Source organism: Lupinus angustifolius, chromosome LG09 (assembly GCF_001865875.1).
Source record: "Lupinus angustifolius cultivar Tanjil chromosome LG09, LupAngTanjil_v1.0, whole genome shotgun sequence".
Taxonomy (NCBI): domain Eukaryota; kingdom Viridiplantae; phylum Streptophyta; class Magnoliopsida; order Fabales; family Fabaceae; genus Lupinus; species Lupinus angustifolius.
Genome location: NC_032017.1, coordinates 19,614,507 through 19,634,331, shown reverse-complemented (window position 1 = coordinate 19,634,331; position 19,825 = coordinate 19,614,507). Strand labels below are relative to the sequence as shown.

Here is a 19,825-nt window from a genome sequence, read left to right as displayed (position 1 = left end):
AGGATCCATTGACCTTTCCTGGTATTGGTGGATTGCACGTTTTCAACTCCCCCATACGTCGTGAAAAAGAGGGTACACTGTCAAAGAATTAACATGCAAGAAACAATCTCAGTTAAGTTTGAAATACAACAATTTAGTTATGACTGGTTTAATAGGGTTTAAGTTAAAAAGCATTTCAACATTTTCTTATGGTTAATAGCTAAAGTAACAAGTCCTATTTCATTTAAATATTTGAATAATACAACTTAATACTTACTTGGTAGCAAATACGGTGTAAATGAGAAGCAGTGTCAAGCATAAGAGCCATTGAAGAAACAAAAGAAACTTCATGTTAGAGGGTTGTTCACCAAAGAAAAAGTATGGAGGCAACTCGGAAAACTAACTATTTATATATATACACATTTGACTTATGTTTTTTATATAAAAGCATAAAAAACTTTTAATATGGAAGATGAATATTCAGATACAAATGGTTTCAAGTTTCGATGAAAATGTCGTCAGAAATAAAGAAGGATTTTTCAACAACCAACCGCGTAAATCATGTAGTTGGACTTGTTCTAATTTTATCATTTTTTTATTATAAGCGAAAATGTATTAAAAAAGCACCCCAATATAAGAGAAGGATCATAAATTGATCTTTTTAGACGAAATAGAAATACAAGCAATTGAGTCATTACACCAATTAGCAAAGAGTAGAGAAGTTGGAGCAACTTTTGATTGAAACCAAGACCAAGATCGGACTTGAATGAGATCATTATGTGCATAAAACTCATTGGCTTATTAGAGAAAATAACATCATTCCTCATAATCCATATATACCACACAACAACAAACCATATCATCCTCCACATCTGAGAGCCACTAGTTCTATGATCAATAGCATCATGCATGTTTAATGATTCAATGATTGTTGTAGGTTTCGGCTCATCAACTTGAAGCCACAAATGAACACCTTTCCAAACAGAAGAAGCAAACTCACAAGATAGAAAAAGATGGTCAATTGACTCGTCATGGTTCTTGCAAAAAATGCACTTCAATTCCTCAGTCCTAAGAATAACTTGCCTTTTGAAAAGCTCAATCTTTGTAGGAATTCTATATCTAAGAAGTTTCCAGACAAAACAACATATTTTTGATGGAACGCAGTTAATCCAAGACTTAAGTAAAATGTTACCTAGAGGCATAATACTTGAATCAACTTGAATGAGATAAGCCGACTTCACCACATAATTCCCGGAAGCATGAAGACCCCATCTCCATTTGTCAGCGATATCCTTCTTGCAAGAGTGATGACGAATCAAATCATACATATTACTAACCATACTCTCCTCTCTATCAAACACACGACGACGCCATTGAATCTTCCAAGTCCACACATCATCAACCCAACCTCCACAATCCGCCACTGTTGCCCTTTTATTTAAAGCTAAGGCAAATAATCTAGGAAAAAGCTCTTTCAACCTTTGATGACTCACCCAGATATCTGTCCAGAAAAGAGTTTGAGTTCCATCTCCTATTTCCTTCGAAATGTTCTCATCAAACCAACCACCATCGTCTTCCAAATTAGAGCCAATTTTACATAAATCTCTCCACCAAGTAGAATCTGAATTCTTAGCATGTGCAAGGACATCATCCCCATATTTTGAGTTAATCACCTTAACCCAAAAAGCATCCTTCTCTTCCAATCTACGCCATCTCCACTTACCAAGCAAAGAATTATTGAAACGAGATAAATCTCTTACTCCCAATCCCCCAAGAAATTTGGGTTTGCATACCTCCAACCAAGACACCCAAGCAATGCCTTTACTCCCTCTCTTATTCCCCCAAAGAAATTTCCTTTGCAAGCTAGAAATCTTGGACAACACCTTCTTCGGAGCTTTGTACAGAGATAACAAGTAGGTAGGAATGCTAGACATAATTGAATTAAGAAGGACTAACCTACCACCAAAAGAAATATGCTTGCTTTTCCAGGATGCGAGTCTCTTAGAAACCACCTCAATAATGCCCTGCCACGTTGTCAATCTTTTTGGGTTGGCCCCCACCGAAATTCCCAAGTAAAGGAATTGTATGGATCCAATTTTACAAGCTAAGAATCTCGCCGCTTCTGATATAAAATCATCTGGCACTGCAATGGAAAACAAGGAGCTTTTATGGGCATTAACTCTCAAACCTGAAGCTAATTCAAAGCATCTAAGGATACTCTTAATAGTCCATAGATTTGAAGCCGAAGGTTTGCACACAAGAATTGTGTCATCGGCAAACTGGAGATCACACACCTCCACTCCCTGTCTACCAATTTTATAGCCATCAAGTAATCCAACAACTCTAGCTTGCCTTACCAAACCTGCAAATCCTTCTGCAACTACAAGGAAAAGGAAAGGAGCCATCAGATCACCTTGTCTAATACCCTTTGAGACCGAGAAATGATATGAAGGGGTGCCATTAACCAAAACAGACATAGAGGTAGATGAAAGACAAGCACTAATCCACTTCCTCCATTTATCTGAAAACCCAAGCCTAAGCAACATATAGTCAAGAAACTTCCAATCCACAGAATCATATGCTTTCTCAAAATCAACCTTGAGCAGCAAACACCCATCTTTAGCCTTCTTTGCCGAATGGATGGTTTCATTAATGACCACTGTGACATCCAAAATATTCCTGTCATGAACAAAAGCTGATTGAGAGGAATTATAGAGCCCATCACTAATAATAGAGCCCATCACTCTAATTTTATCATTTAATATGTAAGTTATAGGTTAGAGCATGATTAGACTAAATTTTGATGCTAATTTATAGTTTGAGTATAGTGATTTTAATTATTCATCATATTCAATGATATAAATTAAGAGAAAAATATGAATGTACATTATAAGTGTTGGTTTTTTTTTTTTTTTGCATTATTATTATATCATTCATCACTCATATTTAATCATCATTGATTTTTAAATATAACTAATACAAGTTAATGATAAAATATGTACTTATTGGTATAAATATTTATAATATATATATTACGCTCATAAATTAATGCACATTAACTCAAATATACATTATATGATTCTAATTAGAAAAAAGATGAAAAACGGTGAATTTAATATTTTAAGAAGTAATGGAGTTAGTTTTTCAATCCAATTTTTTTATACATTATATGACACTAGTCATTGTTGACACTAACTATTGAATACATGAGAGATAAAGGAGAAAGAGATAGGAATGGTTAGAGCATTTTATTTCTTATTTGATTCCAGACAATTTCACACTTCAAGTCTCATAACTTACCATATGAGATGATTATGGGAATAAATTTAGTTTCTTTATTTTATTGCATCAAAGTGTGATTCTTGATCCTTTATTTTATTTTATATTTATGTTCTTAAAAAAAACTCTTAACTATTAAGACGTTCTATGCAAAGAAATTTAATTGAGAGGTTGGCCACGTTACCGTAAGTCCACCACCTTAATTTCTTTATATATATATTCATACAGAAATATAACAAAAACGTTTTCTGGTATATAAAGATGCATGAAAAAGAAAATGTTAGGAATAATGTGTTGGAAAAACCAAACAATAATGTTTAAGTCAAGTCTTATTTTTGTTAGAGTATTTAGTTACATAAATTTGTTATAATATTAAATAATAATTCTTGTTAGTTATTTTCTCTATAATTTTTTTAATCCTAATTTATCTTTAATAGTTGGATTAAAATTTATTTTATTTACTTTGCTTCCTAGGACATTTACCTATCTTTCACACACGTTTTCAAATCACCTTAGATTATATTATACAAACTTTTAATTTCTACAATAGAAGCCATTGACATTATTTGTATTAAATTCATTTCTAATCATATTTTGTTTAATGTGTTACTCATCAAAAACAACATCTTTATATATTTGCTATATTGACTATATTAGTTAAACTTGAATTTTAGGAATAAAATTATCTTCTTTACTCTATTACATCAAAGTTTTCTTCGTAACCTTATATTTTATTTTATAAAGTTGTGATACAAGATTAGATGCGGTCCCTTCATACACACATGACTCGCATGTTTTTTATGCACACATGCTTTCAAGTATGAATGAAAATGTCGTCTGAAACAAAGAAGGATTTTTCAACCACCAACAGCGTAAATCATGTAGTTGGACTTATTCTAATTTTGTCATTTAATGTCTAAGTTATACTTTAGAGTCAAAGCATAAGTTTAGACTAAATTTTGGTGTTGGTTTATTGTTTGAACATAATAATTTTAATCTTTCATTATATTCAATAAATATAAATTAATACATATTAATTCGAATATATACATTTGATGAGCTCAACTATTTCTTAAGAGAAATATTAACCAATGTCCTAATGGCACTAATTATGATAGAAAAAGAAATGTGTATTGAAAAATGATGAATTCAATAGTGTGAGAACTAATAATGGACTTAGTTTAACAATCCAAAATTTCTTTCAATATTATCGTTAGGACACTTTTTGCAAAAAAAAAATTATAATAAATCAAATTGATCCCTAAAAATTTATTGAGTCAACATTTGTTATTATATAGGAAAATATTCAGTTTGATAATTAAATATCTTCCTGTACTAAATTAAAACTTTTCATACATATTTTAAATTTATTTATCGGTAAACAATCTGATTTTTTTATCTATAAGTAGTTATTATCAAGCTAAATGTCTGAAAAAGGGGGGAAAAGAAAACTAAGTAGGCTGAATTCGGCCGGATAAGCCCATCCCACCCAAATTTAAATAACCTAGCATGAGCCCAAATTTAAATAATAAGGTCAATGAGCTTAAAGCTATATTTTAAGAAAAGATAAATAATAAGCCAACTCTATATATTTTCCAAAAACGAGTGTTGGATCAAGTGATACATTTTCTTAATAAATGTCTTGAGTTTGAGTCTTATAGATAAAAAATATCCACTAAGAAAGTTAGCCTCACATATCTGTTGAATATTTTTAATTCAGATAAAATTACTTCCAATGCGAACGTACTTGTATGAAACAAAAAAAAAAAACTATATAGATCCTAAAAAAATTTAGTAGTATAAAATATTAGCTAGATACTAAAAAAAGTAATTATTAGTATACACTTATTACTTTTGTTACTTGTTAATATCTTAAAAGATGAGGATATCTTGTTAGTACAGAAAATAAATAAAAAACTAATACATTTTATGACTTTGATAGTTCTAACGACACACCTCAATCCTGTCATGCCTTTTTATGTTGCAAAAAAAATTCCTGAATCGAATTCAAGTCCCATGATTTTAGTGAATTAACTTGCAATGTATGATTAATCTCACTGAACCGTGAAAATGGCTGCACCATCTCTGCGATTCCCACTCTTAACATTACTCACCAAAACCCCATACCCACGTTTCCGAAGCAGGTGGCGTTGGTTCCGTCATTTCTCTTCTTCCACTGAACCCCAAATTCAACATTCATGGCAACCCATTCGTAAGAAAAAGGTGGTTATGCGGGTCGGATATGTTGGCACCAATTATCGAGGTACCAATTCAATTTTCCATCACTACTTCATATTCATATACAACATCTTCACATATATATAAATAAATAAATAACTTTGCTTTCTTAATTTTTTAGGTCTCCAAATGCAACTGGATGAACATTCACTCTCAAGTATTCGTTTCTTTCCTTTTACTACTTCTCAAGTTAAACAGTTCAGCATGTTTTTGGACTTTAAGATGTTTGTAAAAATGCTGCACTAGCTGTTAAATACATAATGTGTTGTGGAGTGCACAAATGTTATTTCAGAACATGTCTTTCAGTTTGCTGCTTTAGTATTTATATTTTCGGCTTCGGAATGGTGGATGAAAAACCAATGTGATGCTCTGGTCTGAGTCTTGCTAATGTATTATAATTTTGACAAAGTGTAGCTGTTGAGAAAGAACTGGAAATTGCCATATTCAAAGCGGGTGGCATTCGTGATAGTAATTTTGGGGATCTGCAGAAGATCGGATGGGCCAGAAGTAGCCGAACGGACAAAGGGGTAATTCATGATCCCTTCTTTGTAATTTAAATTTATGTTGCTTTCTATTCGGATTTTTGTATGTATGCCGACAGGATATGATTGCTTATTCATGTTAGGTTCACTCTCTAGCAACAATGATATCCTTTAAAATGGAAATCCCAGAAAATTCTTGGAGTGAGGACCCTAATGGTACTGTCCTGGCAGAGTGTATTAACTCTTATCTTCCTTCTGATATCAAAGTTTTTAGCATTTTGCCTTCACAAAGGTAAGCCTCGTAACCCGGTTCATTGTTGAGTATTCATAATATAGAAGATACTCTGAAATTTTTTGTTTGCTCCTTGTTGTGAAAATTTGAACTTTTAATGAAGTGAACTCTACATTTCTTTATAATTTCACTTGTTTTGGATTTTCTTATTGATACATTTCTTAGTCTCTGCTGCTATTTTGTTCTGCTCTCTAATTTTGTTTTTCGGATCTTGGACCCAGGAGCTTTGATCCCCGGAAGGAATGCATTATGCGGAAGTATTTGTACGTCCTCCCTGCTGAAATTATTGGTATCCAAAGCCACTCTAGCAATGATGAAATTGATTACCACATATCTGAGTTTAATAACATTCTTAAAGAATTTGAGGTGTGGTGTTCAAGCCTCCTTTTTTGCATATTATTTCATTGTGATATCCTTTTACTTTGGTTCACAATTCCTATAATTTTTATCAGCTACAAAACTTTTTATGATTTTGTTAATTTCTGATGGTTCATACTTGTATATATGCTGTGTTTGTACTCAAAATTTTATGGAATCAAAATTCAACATTTAAGCATAATACTTATGTTGACTGGTTCTTCTTCTTGCGGTTATCAATTAACCTACATGATTTTTCAATGAGTTTGGCTAAACATTTAAGGCAATGGTTAAGCCTAAGGAACCCATAAATGCAAAGTCAATGTTGGAAAACTAAAAATGTTAATCTTATTTTATTAAACAGGCCATTTTCCAAGGTAGGTTTTGCATTTTTAGCTCCTTAACCATTGCCTATTTCCCTGCGGGCTATGTTTAGCAAAACCCTTTTTAATTGGCCCCCAATCTAAATGTCTTTGTTTAGTCGAAGCAGACCAGATCTTTTAGATTTATGATTAAATTAGGCCCAGGTTTTCTGTAATTTTGTGCTGTTTCTATGATGTTTATGTACATGGTTAGCTGGAGCATATTAGCATTCATGCCAGTTACTATCTATGGTTGCCTTCTATAGGGGGGACATCCTTTCCATAATTATACGGCTAGGTCCAAGTACAGGAAACACTCACTTCGTAGGCACTCACCATCAAAGAGTGGAACAGATATAGGTAAGAGCATGTCAGCCTATGAGTCAGACTGTGAGGATAATGATGGCGGAGAAAATTTTATAATTGATGAGGCATTCACAGAAAATATAATGTGCCAAAGTCAAAAGTTTTCAGAAACTGGCGATTATGGTGAACCTGTTGTTGAAACTAGCAATAAAAATGGAAACGGTTTGTCTGATCAAGATTCCAGATTGGTTGTTCGTGCAAAATGGTTACATGAACCTGATGAAGCAGATAGATTAAATGCTTCCCATTTTAGAAAAGTTTTGCAGTGTTCTTGTGGAAAGCTGGAAAGATCACTTGGATATAATTATGTTGAGCTCACCATACAGGGAGAATCCTTCATGTTACATCAGGTAGATCTTTGTTCCATATGATTCCTTAATTTTTTAATTCTCACAGAACTTCTGTTTGGTTACTTCACATTTTTATGCTACCCAAGATTAAAGTGATATGAGTGCATAAATAGATACTAGTATGCTTAATCTGTGGTAAAATTTTGATGCATAAACTTTGGTGGCATTTAATACATAGTCATTAAGGGTGGTTACGCATACTCCAAGCATATTTCACCATTGATCTTATAAAAATAGATCAACATTGGATATCGATTATGTGTAATTTAAAGTATAGGTCACCTTAACAACTTGGTTCACACTTGTTTTTTCAGCAATAAATAGCTGTACATACAGAAAATCCTTCAAATTTAATTGATAATATTTACACACTCCCAAGGCCCACACACAGGAAAGTTGGATCAATCCTTTTTTGGTACTGTAGATAGTGGCACGCCTGCACCTACAGGAAACTCTACAGATTTCAACTGGTAATAATTACTTACACCCACCAATACTGGGTTCATTGTAAGCACCTCCATAAATAATGTCTATTAAATGAAAATTCTGGCAAACTTTCCCCTGCTGATTCAAATAACTTATCACCACAATAATATTAATCATGTTAATTTCTCAAAAACTTCTCTCCCTTTTCATTTGTTAATTTTTTTAATTATTCGGTATTAATCGTGTTAGACATACAAACCTCTATTTTCTTGTTTTGAATATGTCCTGATCTGTCAACCTTCAAATTAGGCTATCTACTCTAATTTTGTTTGCTTCTTTGCTGGAGATGAATTTAATTGGTTAAATGCGTTTTGATGCTTTGTTTGATACAACATTTAATTCTCTCACCAGATAAGAAAAATGGTTGGAACAGCTGTGGCGGTAAAACGCAAGTTGCTTCCCAAAGACATCCTAATGCTGTCACTGTTAAAGTTCTCTCGAATTATTCTGCCCATTGCACCATCAGAAGTTTTAATATTAAGGGCAAACAGCTTCTCAATAAGAACACTGCCAGGAAAAGTAACAAGGCCTGAAATGCTGACAATAGTTGAGTCAGATGAAATAAATAAGGCAGCTGATGATTTTTACACATCAGTTATGTTACCGCAAGTTTCAAAAATTTTGGACCCATCAAAACCACCTTGGGAAGAATGGATTAAGAAATTGGATGCTCACACAAGCATCCCAAATGATCAGTTGGATGAGGTCAGGAAAGCTTGGAAATCGTGGAAAGGAAATCTTGAAAGTTCAACTAGTATTCATCCATCATAGCTGAAGGAAATTAAAAGGTAATGATTGCTCGTCTCATCTTTTCATCAGTTTCTTCTGAATTTGGCCACTTAACATACCTTATTAGTTAAAGCTTTTACTGGTTAGCAACTTAGCACTTACTTTTTTAGTTCTGCACTTGCCAAAACTACTTCTTGGTGTTTCTGTCTACTAATGTAGGAAGAAGGAATTCACCTTTATATCTGTTCTAATTGCCGTGCATGATATTTGTGATTGATTTACAGGAAAAACAGATAAATGTCCATAATGCTTCTGTACTACAGTTGAGTATTCAAGCTACTTGGCCGATGATCTATCAATGGACAATCATGATGGCTGAATACCTTTTGTTATGGAATAATTAAACCTAAGAGATGTGTTTTAATTGCCTTGAATGGCCAGTGGAAATGAGTTCTCAAGAAATCATCAAATGGACCTGTGACAACATCATAGGCTGGCAAAATTTCACTAGTCGTAAATATCCAAGCTTCATCCCCGAGCAGGTAGAGTAATATTTCTACGGGTTATTATTTTCACTCTGAAAAGGCTGTATACTTCATTTAATGCTGAGATTTTTATCTTCTGCTTAAAGTATTACATACATGATAGTGTTCATGATTTTTGGGATTTTTAATGAATAAACAAATTTTCAATTTCCTTTTCTAGAGAACATGGTCTGTTTGATTTTGATACCAATACCTTTTATCTTTAGCAAACCAACAAGTGTGGGTGTGGCTGTCGTGGCCTAATGGCTGTATGAGTATAGTATTGGACCCATGCTCTTTTCTCTAGTGGCTCGATAGCTATTTATCTTCAACCTATTTTCATGTTAGAATTCAAGCCAGGTCTTCATATTTTCCAAGTGGTCCAATTATACATAACACAATCTTGCACATGAGAAATGAATTGGTCAATATATTTCGAGTTTCATGAACTCTTCTATAATATTTCACAATCCTGCACATGATTGTATGTCTTTGCCATTTCTAGCCAGAGTTTCTCCAGCATTGGTTATCTGTTCTGCTTCTAGGCAAAATTCACCTCTTTTATTGCCCTGTTTGATAGATCATGACATTTAAGGGTGTTTTTATCATTTGCTAAGATGCTGAGGTTGAAAATCATGCAACATCTACTCTGGTTAAATTGCACAGGCATGGCTACTTGTAAATATCTCTCTATGACTAAGTTTTTCATTTAATTTAAAGGTTGTTTATACTAAAATTTGAACGATATGTATTATACACTTTTTTTTCAGAATCCTCTGGCTCAGCTGCTTATGTGTTAGTATAATGAGAGAACAAACTTTCGCACCGTAAGACATTTTTTATATTGTTACTGTATTATTTATGATTCATATTTAATCATCATCAACTCTCTTAAATATGAATAATACATAAAGTAATACAAATGAAGTTGAATGATATAGTGGTCACGTATAAACATCTTTACAATGATAATATATTAGAGAAATTCCTCACTTGGAAATGAGATTTAAGTAAGGAAATGATTTCAAGTGGGTTGGTATCTTGAAGAATTTCCAATATATGAAACAAACGGGTGTTATTATTGTACGAACATGTTGATTACATAGCTGAAAACATTGGAGCATGTCAATGCTTATTTCAATATCCATTATGGGTGTGTACCAGGGTTTCCGGTTTTTGCTGGCGGGGGCTTTATCTTCATATCTGCATCACGGCCTGCAGCAGGAGCTTTCCCTCTGTTCCAAAATAGACAACTCACAAAACCCATTACATTTAATTAAGTGTGAAATTAATGTACTCAACTTTAGTTATAAATAGTTAACTTAAATAAGATTCTGAAACATAAAGTTAGCTATGGTGATGAAAATTTTTACAAGTCCTATATCATTTTAATAAGTGAAATAAAACTTAAATAATTTACCTGGGAGCAATAGAGGGATGGATGAGAAGCAGCACCAGGCATAACAGGCATTGAAGAAACCAAAGAAGCTTCATATATATGACTTGCGTGTGATACTATTACATATGATACTGCAAAACTAGCTTTCAAGTTAGTTTCAGTGCAATAATGTTATGAAATGAGAAAGTCAGTTAAACATGTTCAATTTTATATGTTTGATGAGTTAAGGTATAACATTGTTTTGTGTGTTTGGTCATGGTGTCTCAGTCTAAACTGTAAAATAATAAAGAATGAGAGAGATTCAGAGGAACCGCGTTAGGCTTACAACTTCAAATTCCAATGATAATAGTCAAAGTATTGTAATTTAACAAATAATTTAATTGTTTGCTCATTTTGACGTATTCAAAATTAATTAGTTAATAAAAATATCGACGAAGTGTCCATCTCTAACCATTCAAATGATATTAGAAATTTGTCAATTCTTCTGATAGCTTTCCCATTAGAATGTTTAAACCTCATACTTGGAAGAGTACATCAAATAACTCAGGACCATCAGCGAAACCTTAAATTATGAAACATAAGATATTGTCATCTAAAAAAATATATAGACACATATCTACATCGTTAAATTTTCAGTTTAACCTTAGCCACTAAATTGTAAAATATATACATTGACAATGTAAAGATATATACATATGTGCTTCATCATTCATTTGAATTATTTTTTTTGAAAAGTCAACAACAATTAAATATTAATGATAAATGATACGATGTCAATGTATGAAATTCATACACCATTAGTGCATACATCTTTTTCTCATAGATTAATGGAATGACTTAAATTTCAATATTAATAACGCTCTCATTTTCTTCTCTCATTATTTCCCACCGTCTCTCTTTAGGCTCTTAGCAATACTTGTAGAGTTGTAGTATTAAAAATAAAACTGCTTTTTTAAACAAAAATGAAAATATTTTTAATTCATTGTCAAACTATAATCTTGATTTTAAAGATTTTCAGCTGATGTAATTTTGAAAATGTCTAAATAAACTTGAAAAAAATAGCTATAGAGTCTCATAATATACTTTTAGTGGTTCCTAAGTATAATATTATTTTCAATAAGTAAAATTGATATCAATTGTATTCATTTATTTAAAATTATTATTGTTTTACTCCCGAAAATTAAGTTTCTCGGTGAAAAAATAAAAATAAACAAAAGATTATTACAATTTTTATCTCTGTAATTTTATATCATAGTGGTAAAAAATAACAATACATTATTAGTAATAGTAAACAAGTTAGGATATAATAGAGCAAAAATATTATTTTTTGAATATTAAATAAGTCTTAGTATTTCTAAATCAAATGGAGTTTTACTAAAAAGAATGACTACATAATTAATTCCTTGTCACAATAATGTTTGGAATTTAAAGTCATTTTCAAATCAATGGAATTTTGAAAATGATAAACTTGCTAAATAAAGTTGAAAAAAGAGTTATGAGATTTCAAAATATACTTTTACTTTTTATTTAAAATTATTACTATTTTGATTCCATAAAAATAAATTTCAAAATGAAAATAAACCAAAGGTGATTTCAATCTCTGTTTCCTTAATTTTATATCAAAAGTAAAATTATTTAAAGCAAAATTATTACATCAAAAGACCCTGAGTGATAGAACTCTTCAAATATTTGAGAATTCTAATAGCTGAGGCAAAGTGAAGATCTGTAGGACTTGCCACACAAACTGACTGAGATGTCCAACAACAAAGGAAAGATCAGGGCGCGTATGAGTAAGATAAAGGAGTTTGTCAATTAATCTTCTATAGGAAGATGAATCCTTTAAAAGTGTACCATATTAAGAGTGGATTAGCTTACTACTATAGTCCAATAGGAGTGGAACAAGGTTTAGTAGCAAGGAGATCTGATTCTTGAAGAAGATCCAAGATGTATTTCCTCTGATATAGATGTATGCCCTTTGAAGTCCTTGCAATTTCCATGCCTAGAAAAAATTTCAATGGACCAAGATCTTTAATGCTGAACTTAGAATCCAAGATGGACTTCATATGAGTGATTTCCTCAATATCATTGCATGTGAATACTAAATCATCAACATAAACTAGTATGGCAGTGAAGTGAGGTGTGTGAATCTTGAAATACAGAGAGTGATCAGAGAATGATCTGCAATATCCAGATTGGATGAGCACACTAGTGAGCTTAGCATGCCATTGTTGACTAGCCTGTTTAAGCCCATATAAAGACTTTTCAAGCTTACACACAAGACCAGGGGACTTGATTTCTAGGCCAGGAGGAATCTTCATGTAGACTTCTTCATTTAACTCACAATGCAGAAAAGCTGTATTGACATCCAATTGATGCAAATGCCAATTATTGATTGATGTTAGAGCTAAGAGAATCCTGATGGTGGTCATCTTGACTACAGGACTAAAAGTCTCTAGGTAGTCAACCCCTTCAGTTTGTGTAAACCCCTTGGCAACCAATCTGGCCTTGTACCTCTCAATAGACCCATCTGCTTTATGTTTAACCTTGAAAACCCATTTACATCCAATGGTTTTCTTGTTGGCAGGAAGAGTAGTAAGAAGCCAAGTGTTATTCTGTTTTAGAGCATTAAGCTCCTTGGTAATGGCTTGTTTCCAACCATCATCCTTAATTGCATCACCATAGTGAATAGGCTCACTGATAGAAGATATAACAAAAGAAAAATGTTTGTGTTTAAGAAACAAGTTGGAGTAGGACAAACTCTTAGACAAAGGGTACTTGACCATAGGACACAGAGCAGCAGTAACAGAGGACTCACTAGACTTCAAAAGATTACGATGATAGTCTTGTAAATATGTAGGTTTGTGTTGGACTCTAGAAAACTTCCTAAAAGGGGTATGACTATGTAAACTATTTGAAGGAACAACATGATCAGACAATTGTGAGGATTGAGACACATAATTCGGGATGAGAGGGGTGACTGATGTAGACTCTTGATTATTATAAAGAGATGTATGAGAAGTAACAATATCAGGAAAGGGATCAATGCCATTGTGATCAAGACTTGACAGAGGAAGAACAACAGATGGTGAAGAATGAGATGGACTCTGTGTATGAGTATCTTCTATGAAAGGAAACATATGTTCATAGAAAACACCTGTCTAGACAAGAAGATTTCATAAGATTGTAGATCAAGCAAGATGTATCCCTTTACTCCATGTTGGAATCCTAGAAAAATACACTTTCTAGATCTAGGATCCAACTTTGTTCTATGAGCAGTGATAGTAGAGGCATAAGCCAAACAACCAAAAATCTTTAGGTCAGAAACTTCAGGAACACGACCATAAAGCACTCTATAAGGTGATTGTTGAGACAAATAGAGAGAAGGCTGCCTATTGATCAAATGAATGGCATGAGATATTGCATAATTCCAGAAGCAATGAGGAATACTTGATTGGAAAATGAGGGCCCTGGCTACCCCTAGAATATGCTGGTATTTTCTCTTAACTACACCATTTTGTTGGGGTGTTTCAACACATGAAGGCTGGTGTAAAATACCATTTGAAGCATAGAAGTCAGGGATACTGAACTCCTTCCCATTATCAGTCCTAACAGACTTCATCTTAACACCAAACTGTGTTTGAACCAGGGAGATAAAAGACTTAATCAATTGAGATACTTCTGATTTGAGTCTTAAGAAATACAACCAAGTGAACCTAGATTTATCTTCCACAATGATCAAGAAATATCTATGACCAAAAGTACTAGGTATAGAGATGGGACCCCAAATATCCATATGAATTAAATCAAACAAATGCACAGATTTGGAAACACTTTCAATATAAGGCAATCTTTTTTGTTTTGCCAAATGACAAACATGACATGGATCAAGAGTCTTATTACATTGAATAAATGGAAAATCTTTTTGCATTACAAGAAGTTTTTGATGTGAGGGATGTCCCAATCTACTATGCCAAACATTACAATTGTATTTTGTAAAGGAATTGATACTACTATGACAAGTATTAGAAGACACAATACTTTTAGAAGATTTTTGCAATGACATAAGAGAAGCAACCATTGCAAAAAGGCCACCTTTGAGCTCAGCTATGCCAATCATCTTCAAAGAGAAGAGCTCTTGGACATGACAAATATTGTTTTCAAAGATTAGTTTGTATAGAATGTATGTGTCAACTTGGAAACAGACACAAGATTATAATGGAAGGAAGGAATGTAGAAAACATCAGTCAGGTAAAAACTACTGGAAAACATGACAGTGCCTGAAATATTGGTAGACACTTGACTCCCATTAGGCAAGGTGACATGAATGGGTCTAATCTGTTTGAAGGTATGGAAATTTGACATAGTATAACACACATGGCCAGTAGTCCCTGTATCTAAAATCCAATGACTAGACTTGGCTAAACATGACAAGATATAGACTTACCTCTAGTTTGAGCATTGGAGGTAAGTTTAGTGTTAGAGCTATCAGCATGAGTAGTGTTTAACTGATTGGTAGCATGACTTTGTTGCAAGGATGATTGTTGGATAAGAGAAAGTAAAGTCTTATGTTGCTCATGAGTGAATTGCATCCTCAAACTTTTCTCTTTAGTGACAAATTCATCTTTGGTTCTATTGCCACTAATCTCATACTCTTCTTGACTATCTTCAACAGTGAAATTATTCACATTTCTCTGATAGTTAGGAGGAAATCCATGCTTCCTATAACAATGATCAATTGTGTGGCCTGATTTGTTACAATATGTACAAATCTTTGTACCTCTACCTCCAGGATATTTTCCTAAAACATTGTTTCCTCTTCCTTGTCCAGATTGGAACCTACCAGTTTGGTAGTTCCTTCCTCTGCCTCTGCTAGACATATAAGAATTATGTCCACTTTCTAAAGTGTTTCCATGATCCACAACACTTATCAACAATTTTGGTTCAGTTAAGTGCATATTTAGATGTCTCTCTTGCTGAACAAGTAAGGAGAACACCTTGTTTATTGTAGACAGAGGACCCATCAGCATAATCTATGACCTAACACTTTCATATTGCTCATTGAGACCTTTGAGAAAGCATATAACATAATCATTTTCCCTGTATGACTTAGTTGTATAACCACATTCACATTTGTTGATGCAGGAACAGAGAAGAATAGGCCTGAAGTTGTCAAACTCTTGTAAGTGTGAATTTCAGTTAGTAATTCTGAAATACGATAGACATCTCCTTGATAGTATCTCTCACGAAGATCATGCCAAATCTCAAAAGCAGTCTCCATCCACATCACACTTTGCACAACAGTGGAATCTATTGATTGTATTAACTATGGGTGAGCATGACCCGACCCTACCCGCTCACCCGGCACGGCCCGATCATGATCTGGTCTGAATAGGGTCGGGTCTGATTGGGTCTAGGGTCGGGTTCGGGTTCCAAAAATAGACCCAGTCAATATTTAGGATTGGGTAGGGACCAAGCATAACCCGGTCCGTCCCGTCCCAGGGTCACTCGCTCATCATGTTTGTATGTGTTTCTACTCAAATGTGTATAGAGTAATGATACCCTTTTGGCCAAATGTTTCATTTATTCTTTAATTTTTCCATAATATATACATGATGAATAATACATATATACATATATCATTTTATATATCAAACTACATATTCATAATAATAAATAATACTGAGAAGTCTTTATCTAAAATGAGTATGCATTATATTTAGTAGGGTCTAGGCTGGGTCGGGTTTAAAGGCTGACCCGGTCGCTATTTAGGGTCGGGTTAGCTTCGGGTGTAGGGCTGGGTCCGGGTTCAAAAAAGTGACCCGACCAGTATTTATGGTCGGGTAAGGACAAGCCTTAACTCGTCCCAACCCAGCCCATGCTCACTCTTAGTATTAACCAATAGAGAACTAAAGTGTTACACCTATCTCAAGTTATGAACATAGGATCTTCAATTGGAGGTTTAGGTAATAATCCATCAATGAATTGCAACTTATTCTTCATTTTCAGTGACATAGTCATTGCACGAGACCACGAGTGGTAGTTATTTCCATTCAGCAAATTCGAAACTAAAACAGCTCTAGGATTTTCATTAGGATGAAGGAAGAAAGGAGAAATAGGATCTTGAATCAGATTCATTAAACTTCCAATGCGATTTTCCATTTCAACAAAATCAACTTCAACATAATCACATAGATTTGAATTGTAGAGAATTCACAAAACCTAGATTTGTAGAACCGCAAATTCTTGAGAAATAGAAAGATAATGAGAGGTCAAAACCTTAACAAGAAGAAGAAGGACACGGCGCAACAGAATTGTAGCAGAGCCTCTTCAATGAAGAAGCTCTGATACCATGTAGAAATCCTTGCTCAGCATTGATAAAGAATGAGGAAAATAATTGGTAACCGTTTTGTAACTGAATGGTGTAAGAGAGGAAGAGAAAAGAGAGAGATTTTGTGAATTGTCAAAGTGAGAAAAATCTATTAATGATTCTGCACTTCAACTTACACAAGGCAATGCCTTTATATAGTAAGTTAGATAATAACTACCGGGGCAAAGAAATTAACTAATTTCTATTTCCGGAAAGGAATATAAAATACAAAATAATCAATTTATTCTAAACATTGATCACTAACACCAAACATCCTAAATAAACAATGTTATTTGAAAGTCAAATTGAGATTTGTAAAATAAAAAATAAACCATTTACAAATTATTTTTCAATATAGTGTTTGGAACATAAAAACGATAAAATTTTGAAAATAACAAGATACTAAGTACGACAACTATGCTAACAGATTCATGTGTAACAAGAAAGTGACAGACAACAATGTAACAGTGACGAATACCACCTTCAATACAATGAAAAAGAATATGTTAATTGAACAATTGATTTTGTTTACCTATATATGTCATATATAGGTATTCTAACAAACCGAAAGGAGAGGCCATCACCTTCACCTCCACTTTGAGAAGAAGACTTAACCGTAACGTATTCTTGGATCGGTCACATCATATGGAATTTCAAGCGAAGACAAGAATGATGATCATATCATAAGGTAAAAAACATGTCAGGCCTTACGTGTAAATTAGGTCAAGTTTTCAAGTTTATTATGGCATCATTTTACCCTGATATATTGCCCCCAGACAATATATTTTTGTATACATTACTCACATATAGAAACTTTATGCATGCATTCCTTTATTATCCCACTAAATTTGGTTTGTACTTAACTGCCATATTCAGTCTGGTTTTAAAGATGCAGCATTGGCCCTTCGCAAGTTTTGGTATATATGGACACAATTAATGAATCTATTGAGTGGTTAATTTTTCTAGTATTAGTGTATTACAATAGTGGTTTTGTGCCTAGACCACTGAATTTCATCTTGAATTCAACATGATTAAGTACGTAATTAAGTTGGGTCTTAGATGTAACGTCATTGTAGAAAATATTTGTAGTATTAAAAAAAGTATCATTTAACACTTTATTTTGTATATGTTTCCTTATTAAAAAATGTTAGATATGTTTTATATATATAGGATAAAAAATGATATAATTTAGAGAAGAAAAAGTTATCAGTACATACAATATACAACATTTACAGTTTAAAATAAAACGGCAAGATCATATATTTTATTTTTAAAATTAAACTACATGAGTATTAACTATAATATTTTTAAAAACTAGGTTGACTTCTCCATCTTCTTCTTCTTGCTAATCATGGCATCAATCATTCCATGGCATTTTCTCCTAGATTCAAACCCGACTCCAACATTTGTGGAACAAGAAAAGGACTCACCTCCTCCTCCAAAAAAATCTTTTGCTCAAGCTCTGAAGAATACTTGTGACCTCTCAACGTCACAGTTACCTCAGCCATGTATAAAAGGAGATAACATTGCCATCAAAATCCCTGAGGTTGACTATCAGGAAGGGATCCAGAGGTGCAAGACTCACCTCCATGGAAGGCTAATAATGTCCAAAGGAGACACTCCTCTCAAGTTCACAGATCTGAGAGCCAAACTGTTGCCACTTTGGAACATGATTGGCAAATGGTCCATGGTCTCCCTGGGGAAAGGGTTCTATGAGTTTTCCTTTGCTTCACTGGAAGATATGCGCATGATTTGTGCCATTGGCTCATGGAGCTTAAAACCGGGGTTCCTGAGAATGTTCCTATGGACCCCAGATTTTAACCCTGCACTCCAGAAACAATCTCACACCCAATGCTGGGTGAAGATTCACAATCTGCCTCAGGAGTATTGGAATCCAAGGATTCTGTTTTCTATAGCAGGAGGAATAGGAACCCCAATATCTCTGGATGAAGCAACTCATAACAGAACATTTGGGCACTTTGCTAAGGTTTTAGTGGAGCTCAATCTAAAAAGCAACCTCCCTGACCAAATATTGGTGGAAAGAGACAATTTTGCTTTTTTTGTGGCAATTGAGTATGAGAATCTTCCAGCTTTTTGTCATCACTGTCAAGCTATTGGTCATAATGAAGTACAGTGTAGGAAGAACAAAAATGCCAAACCAGATGGCACAGGAAAACCGAGGGTGAAAAAACAAGCTTCTGAGGAAGTTGTAAAGAATCATGATATGCCTCACTTGGATAAAGGTGAGGGGGAAATCAAAATCAGTGATTTAGTCATTAATTTGGAGGTAGAGAGAAATGATAATCTCATGGACATGGTGAATCCTGAATCACCAAAAGACAGAAATCAATCTGAATCTCCAGGGTCTAGTGAAGGCATCCCTGAATCAGTTGAGGAGAATGAGGCTAACCAGTGTGATAATGCAATAGTTCAGGAAACTGCTGAAATAGCTAATCTTGTGGCAGCCAATGATATGAGAATAATAGGTAAGCTTTGGGCTGATGATGAGGGATGCTCAGAGGAGGAAACTTTCACCACTGTTCTTAGCAAGTCTAAGAAAAAGAAGTTGAGAAGGAGAAGCAATACTGAAAAAATTCATTATACGCGAAGGGGGA

The 19,825-nt window shown here is 33.6% G+C and overlaps 1 protein-coding gene across 1 annotated transcript; it reads left to right on the top strand.

Moving 5' to 3' along the window:
- Positions 5,207-9,618, top strand: LOC109357432 (putative tRNA pseudouridine synthase). Its single transcript, XM_019601393.1, has 8 exons — positions 5,207-5,521; positions 5,618-5,653; positions 5,911-6,023; positions 6,122-6,270; positions 6,492-6,636; positions 7,256-7,705; positions 8,543-8,979; positions 9,205-9,618. Exons 1-7 carry the CDS (start codon positions 5,329-5,331, stop codon positions 8,960-8,962), a joined length of 1,506 nt encoding a protein of 501 aa, XP_019456938.1. The 5' UTR covers positions 5,207-5,328; the 3' UTR covers positions 8,963-8,979; positions 9,205-9,618.